At 35.6% G+C, this 7500-nt stretch overlaps 1 protein-coding gene across 1 annotated transcript in view; it reads right to left on the bottom strand.

The window, feature by feature from the left end:
• Positions 1-7500, bottom strand: part of LOC125033495 (SUZ domain-containing protein 1-like) — a 24490-nt gene that overhangs the window by 609 nt on the left and 16381 nt on the right. Inside the window, exons 4-6 of the mRNA XM_047625091.1 lie at positions 7326-7427; positions 2522-2601; positions 1-1582 (exon numbers count right to left, since the gene is read on the bottom strand). The exon at positions 1-1582 is cut by the window's left edge and continues 609 nt beyond it. Coding sequence (XP_047481047.1) covers positions 1456-1582; positions 2522-2601; positions 7326-7427 — 309 coding nt within the window. The 3' untranslated portion in view covers positions 1-1455. The remainder of the gene's footprint in view (positions 1583-2521; positions 2602-7325; positions 7428-7500) is intronic.

Below are 7500 nucleotides of genomic sequence, written 5' to 3'. Positions count from 1 at the left end.
TATTTGTCAAACCTTCTCTAGTGAATGGTAACTACATATTTACAAGACTGCCTTAGATGTACCAGGGAGAAACAAGAACAATCCCTCAGTTAGAAATCATTCTAAAAAATATATCTAAGGCATTTATTTTGTATACATGCATATATATATATATATAGATAGATAGATATAAACAAAATACATATATACATATATATACATATATATATGCATTTACACTGCAGGAAGATATATTAATCTGCTTGCTGAATGAAACCAGCAAACAATTCCGATAAAAATATGGACTACTTTTTAACAGTGAAGCATATTGAAGAGGGAGAAAACATAATATTGAGTTGTGTGCACATGATCATGGCAGGTTACAAAGACAGGATTAAAAAAATACTGCAGAACAACTACTGGCAAGGCATTAACATTAAAGTCACAGGTTTAAGACATGTTGCATATCTGGATATTGCAAGCAACATGTCAAAATGGGCTTTTTTGTCAACATTCTTTTGTGGGTATATTAAAAAAAGGGAAAAAAAGCAATATCTCTTTTCCTCAGAACCAGCGATTAACATTAAGATAAAATTTATGTAAAGTGAAATGTGGGGAAACAAGAAGCAAACTGCTTTAATTGAAAAGCACTTAAGAAGATGACAAAGCTGCAATTTCAGGAAAAGAAGAAGTTACAAGATACAGGAAGAAATTTGGGAGTGAATAGACAGAAAAAAATCCAAAGAACTGAAAACAATAAAGAAAAAAATAATAACATAACACTAAATAAAGAAATCTCTGTAAATCAAAGGTACACTTCCAACATAACATCATCACTTATTAAGCAGAAGATAGAATTAATGGACTGATGAATGCTTACATGATCTGAAAAAGTGATTTGTGAATTGAACTGGTATACAAATCTCCTATATCTCACGAGAAAATTGCTGCTTCTACAATAGAGTGGCAATTCTTAAGATTTAAATAGATACTATAGCTAGGGAGGAAAATAAAAACAGGGAAGAGAAAAAGATGAAAGACAGGAAGAAATAAGGTATCGCTACTTGTTCCACGTTTGCAAGATACATTTCTTTTTTTGAGGGTTATCTTCGCCAGCCAAAAGGCAATGATATTTGGTTATTTAAAAATAACACTGATGTTACTACTCTTTCCTTCTCCAATTGCATAAGTTTAATCAAAATAAATTTAGTTGCTCAGCTTGAAATAAAAATGGTGTGTGTATGTGCTTGTGTATGTGTAAGTGTGAAATCCACAGACAACTGGTGATGCAGAAGTTAAGTCACAGTTTCAAGACAAGACCACAGATTTGCATGGGCTGAGGAAGATATGTGCCCTCACTTTGCTTTTGCTTTTAACCCTGTAGATTTCTTTTTTCTTTTTTTTAATTCAAATTCAATTAGTTTTTACTTTTCTCATTCTTTAAGGTAAACTGTTGGCAGCTAGCCTGGCGTCTTGCTACCTATGGAGGCTGGTTCCTCTTCCAAAACCCGCAGTTCCGTCTGGGCCCTTTGGTGTCCTGACCACCCCCACATTATTCTGAGGTTCTCTGTGCATGTTCATCAGGTGATTTCCAGGTGGATTTCTGAAAGAGGAGGTGATGCGGTTTCAGAAGAGAGGATTTTGAAAGCTGGACATGGGTTGGACTGTGTATTACATATTATTCTGCAGCTTCCTCAAATAGTTCATAGATATATTTTGAAAAGTTTATGGAATAGACTAACAGTGGACTGATAAAATCTAGTATAAGGCAATCTGTAGGAAATTCAATTCTAATGTCAAACCAATACAAGACTTATAAACAATTCTACAATTTAACAAAAACAGATGCTACAAAACAATGAGTTTTCTTGACTAAAGTGGGAGAGAATAATAATTATATATAAATAAATCTATAAATAAATAAATAAATATATATGTGCACCTATACATATGAATAAACAAATATACATATATATATATGAATATACAAATATACATATATATATATATATATATATATATATATATACGTATGTATACATATATATATACATATATAGACATAGACATGCATATATACATATATATACAAAATATATATACATATATACACATACATATACATCTATCTATACATATATGTACACACACAAACACACGCACACGCACACGCACACGCACACGCACACGCACACGCACACGCACACGCACACGCACACGCACACGCACACGCACACACACACGCACACGCACACGCACACTCACACACATAAATTGACTACTTGGTGGCTAAGCATTTAAGGAGCCATCTATATGTAAAGACATTTCACAAAACAAGGCTACAGTGAACATTACATTTTCCTGGTGGCATTGGGTTAAAGTTAAAATATGAATGATTTTACACAAATAGTTACATCCAAATGTTATTTTTCCCATATTTTTTCTCATTTACACAAGATTCATTACAGAAACTAGTCTTAAATAAATACAGTGCCTTTGACCTCAATGAACCATAGGACTGTTGTAAGTAAAGTTTTTTTACCCTGTTAACATGGGCTCCTCGACAGATTTGGATGTAGATCCCATGATACGCAACCGTGCTGCTGCGTAGTCTGCCTCTCGCTGAAATATTGCAAATCAATAATACAGACTTTAAAATGTAAATGTATTTGGATTATCAACAGTGTTGGGAAATCAATAAGATGTAGCCTTAATCATAAATGGGGATATCAACACAAAATGATAGTACTAAACTTTCCTCTGCAATTTGATGATTTTTGTATGAAAGCAAAAATCCAGGTGAATGTGAATGAGAGCAATGAGCTGTGAGTGTAGATATTCAATGACCCCAGATTAAAGCCAAACATGGCTAACTTTCAATAAATGCACAAATAAAATGAAAAATAAAGAACTGAACTAAAACAAGCATTTTCACCACAACTGTTTCATTTAATTGGAGAGATACTCTACTTTGACAGTTCAGTACTTTTTAATTCTTTAGGGGATATCATGGCTTCCTTCTCTCTTATGCTTCTCCCCTTCTCTCTCCTTGCCATCTTGACAGATAGACCCTTTTCATCTTTTTGGCTCATAGACACCTCGAGCTTGATTCAATCAACCTGGTATAGAAGACACACATTGCTACAATGTGCAAATAAGGTGTGTCATTAACCAAGATAACAACAGACAGGGAAAGGGAAGAGTGGCAAAAGGGAGAGGAATGTGGTGGTGGAGCTAAATGAGGGAGGTAAAAGAAAGGAGGAAAATGAGGGGGGAAGAGGGTGAATAAGGGAACGGAAGGACAACATGACACGCCAAGTGAATTGAAGGGTAGGCGCAAAACTGAGTCAACCCATTCACAATGGAATTTCCCAGTGCCTTACCAAACCACACAAAATGGAGTGCTTACAGTCATCTCCTTGGATATCAGATTTGAAGCACGGAACATATACATTTACCTAATTCTCTATGTTCTATTTCTGGAGATGGTCTGTTTCTCTTCAGTGACCACAACTGTTTTAAAATACACAACTTAGAGCAGGTCATACAGCATGAGTAAGGTTTTTCTCCTTATGAAATACATTAACCACTGTGAGTGGATTAAGGACATTTTTGAATACCAATACATATGAAGAATTTGAACATGAATATTAGGTCCCATGAAAAAAATATTGAGAATTTCCCATATGAATGTGAGTCCCTAAAAAAAAACATTCAAAAGGTTCAAACTCCAAACCATTTGACTGCTCATTTATGAATCTGAGGGGTAAGGGCTAGGCAATTAACCAAGGGAATATCGAGCCCATGGCTCCTGGAGGCCAGTCATGACTGACACAAAGCCAGCCTTTCATCCTTTCAGCATGGCTCTCACACCTTAGGAAGTGGACAGAAGAAGGGGATGATGACAACAAGGAAAAGGAAAGGGGAAGCAGAAAAGACCACTCAAAATTAGTTGAGGCAAGGACTGAGGTAGGAGTGATCCCCTACATTAACCCCTTGGTGACAGGTGTAGAAAACTAAAAAAAAACTCTACGCTCTGGCGATCAATGGCAACGCGCCGACTTTGAGCGCGGGAGTTCGGTACATCAAGGCGAATCCCTGCCTCGGAGCGCTTTGGCGCACCGCAAGCCACATTTCGAGCGGTTTGTTATGACGTCCAGAAACGTGACCCATCGGGAAGGGGTTAAGCCACAGTCTCCATCTCCTAAGCCCCCTGATAACAACAGCGAGCAAGGGATTAGGGGGAATCCATGTGTATAAGATCATTTATACATACATGTATACCAAAGTTAACACATACATATGTATGCAAATACACTATATATACTATAAATACTCTGAAACAACTATCTCTCCTTCTAGGTAACAGTTATTTCATACATACTTCAATTCACTCTTGTCAGAGTTCATATTATTATTTTTTTTTTTTTCCTTTTCATTTTTAATATATAAACCAATAATTAAAATAAAAACCAATAGCAATAGAAATGTCAAAGAATGTAGTATCTGTGATAATTAGCTTTCAGTACTTCAAAATTTACAAAATGCAGAGAAGGAACTAAGAATATTTACAATCCTCTTCATCATTTTTCTAAAAATATTTTTGAATATTATGTACCAAATATCCTAACTGGGTAAAGATAGATCTTAAAACTTGTTACAGATGATAAGGCCATGAAAATGCACACAGATCAACATGGAATTATTTTTTTTTCTAATAAATATAAATATAAAAATATAAATAAATAAATAAATAAATCACACCATCCCAGACATCTGGAACTGCTTATCGTATTATGAGATATTGTTCTGATTATCAAGTAGCACAGCATGTTGTATGGAGAGATCATGACTGAGGTGCATAATATTTCAACGATTCTTGGTTAGACTATGGTAGGTTACATCTGGAATCATGAGATTAAGTAATACAGCAACACGTCAAAGTTAGTCCTAATTACTCTTCTTCCCCCTTTTACCGATCTAGATCTTTAAAAATCGTACCCTTTCTTTCTTACCTATTGGTGGTCTCAAAAATTGAGCTCTAGATATACCTCTGCAGTGGTATGAGTTTGACATGACTAGCTATCAAAAAAATAAATTGATAACGTTGCATTTTTTTCATGAGGCATGGCAATTTTATAAGAGGCACAGGTCAAATATGAATAAAAGAGTTATCTACACACTTCTGAAATCCTATGACATACATTTTTTTTTTTTTTTTTTTTTTATATTAAAAAAAAAAAAAATTCTGGTCTAGTCTATTGGCTGCATTCTGTGCTAGTCTGCTGTCTTTCAACACCACATTAAAGAAAAAGCAAGGTGAAGAAAGATATGGGTTGAGCAGGAAGGGCTCTGCAGTAGGCGGTGGGCTAGATTATGAATTCTTTGGCTATAGAGCACAAGAATCATATAAATGCAAAGGAATTTATAGATATTTATATGACATGTGTTTAATTTTTTATCATTATCCCTTTATAATTTTTTTTCTATGCTTTAAACTGATTCTGTCATCAATTTAATTTGTTCTTTTATATTCTACATTTCTTACTGAAATATTGCTTAGAAAGTTTGAACAGAGTTCACTACACTAGAAGTAAAAAAAAATGTTATGGAGAAGAGTTAACACTTTTACAGTGCAAGAAATCTGACATGTTTCAAATAACCCGTTTTATACAGTGACGTATAAGTGCTGTGTGATCCCCATATGCTGTTCTGGCTCTATCTTTTAGACTCCATATATTGCCATGATGCTGGTTTCAGCATCATGAAGCATCAGTGGAATATACTGTGACTCCAACTTTTGCGTCATAATTCCATTTTATTTCAGTTGCTGCTGAGTGATCCCTGTATTCTGTTCTGGCTCTATTTTTTAGACTCCATATATTGCACTAGAAATTCTATAGCTCCACCCACCATCCCTCTTCCCACCAATAACACAAATCGGGTATGTCCCACCCTCTATCCAAAATGAGAGACTATCATTGGCAGAGTCTACATCATAATTTCCCCCTCTCTGGTCTTACCCTTATCCCCTATATCTCCCTATCCTTTACTTCAACCCTTACCCCCCTCCAACAGGGATGAGAGAGAGAGTGAGTGAGTATACCTTAGTTTACCATGAAATGATATGTGCGCGTATGTCTGTGTGTGAGAGAGAGAGAGAGAGAGAGAGAGAGAGAGAGAGAGAGAGAGAGAGAGAGAGAGAGAGAGAGAGAGAGAGAGAGAGAGAGAGAGAGAGAGGGGGGGGGGGGACTGCATTAGCTAAAAGACTCTGACCATAACACATTCAAAGTTACCGCTTGCGAGCAAGCACCCTGTACACAAGCAACACATGTCTTTTAAACTTTACAGAGAAAAATGATTAACATCATTAGAAATACATAAGATCTTGAAAGCTACTTTATATAAAATAAGAGCTGAAGTTGTACCTGACATCCATGACCTCTTGCTTGCTACTTGGATAATAGTTGTTCCCATGACATAGGATAATAAATATGATGCTGGCCACCTCTACATTTGTCATAATGAACGTAGCTCATTGGATGAGAACGAATAATTTCACAGTGTAAACAGTGTATCTGACATGGTCCAATAATACTATTATAATAATTAAATTTTAAGTCATATTTGCTTACTAGACATGAGCCAAAGCTTCACCTGACATTTGTGGCCTACCACTCCTTACTCACACAATAGTTGACTATTTTACAACTGCCTGAATCAAGTGTCCATATTCCTCTCCATTGCGAAGTATGCATCTTCTATCATTTTCTGTTTATCAAATCTTTTATGTTTCACTTTTGCTCACTTCAAGCCTGGTAGATGTCCAGCTTTATGTACTTGCATCATCATGCCATTGATAGTTAGTTCTGTGGTACAATGTTTATTGATCTCTTCTTCCCCCTTCTAATGAAGGTTTGGTTTGATCCTAAAACCATGTACTGTACAGAAATGTAGGCATCTTTTTTTTTTTTAAAGATAAGAAAAAAAAATCCTCTTCCAGGTGTTCCTTCCAAGGTACACTCACAGGAGAACTTCCTCTTGACAAAAGCTTACCAAATATCCATATACCTTATAATGTCAATGCACACTTTTGGGCAAAAAAGCCCCAACAACCCCTTTAAACGAGTACTGAATCATCAAGGTAATGGTTCTCATTAAATAAAACTTGCTGTGGTGAAAATCCTACTCCTATTTCAATTCCTCATCAGTTACTTAATTATCCTCCTTCTTTGCTTGTACCTATCTGATCAATACCTGGACATATTCAGATCTAATCTGAAGCCACAGCCAAGCAAAGGCTCCCAGATAACAGAAAATTGCACTGAACAAAATGAATGCCATACCTGTTCAAAAGACTTCTGTTGTAATGGCTTTGGTTTATTATCCTCAGTACTCCCAGCATCCCCGAGAATTCTTAATCTCGCTTCTGCATATTCTTGTTGTCTCTTCAAACAAAGATCAAGTTCGTGGATATGGGTATAAGTTACATGTTACATTAGGAAAGATTGAAATATAGAA

Source organism: Penaeus chinensis, chromosome 1 (genome assembly GCF_019202785.1).
Source record: "Penaeus chinensis breed Huanghai No. 1 chromosome 1, ASM1920278v2, whole genome shotgun sequence".
In the NCBI taxonomy this organism is placed as follows: Eukaryota; Metazoa; Arthropoda; class Malacostraca; order Decapoda; family Penaeidae; genus Penaeus; species Penaeus chinensis.
This window is presented reverse-complemented; position numbering and strand designations above follow the sequence as displayed.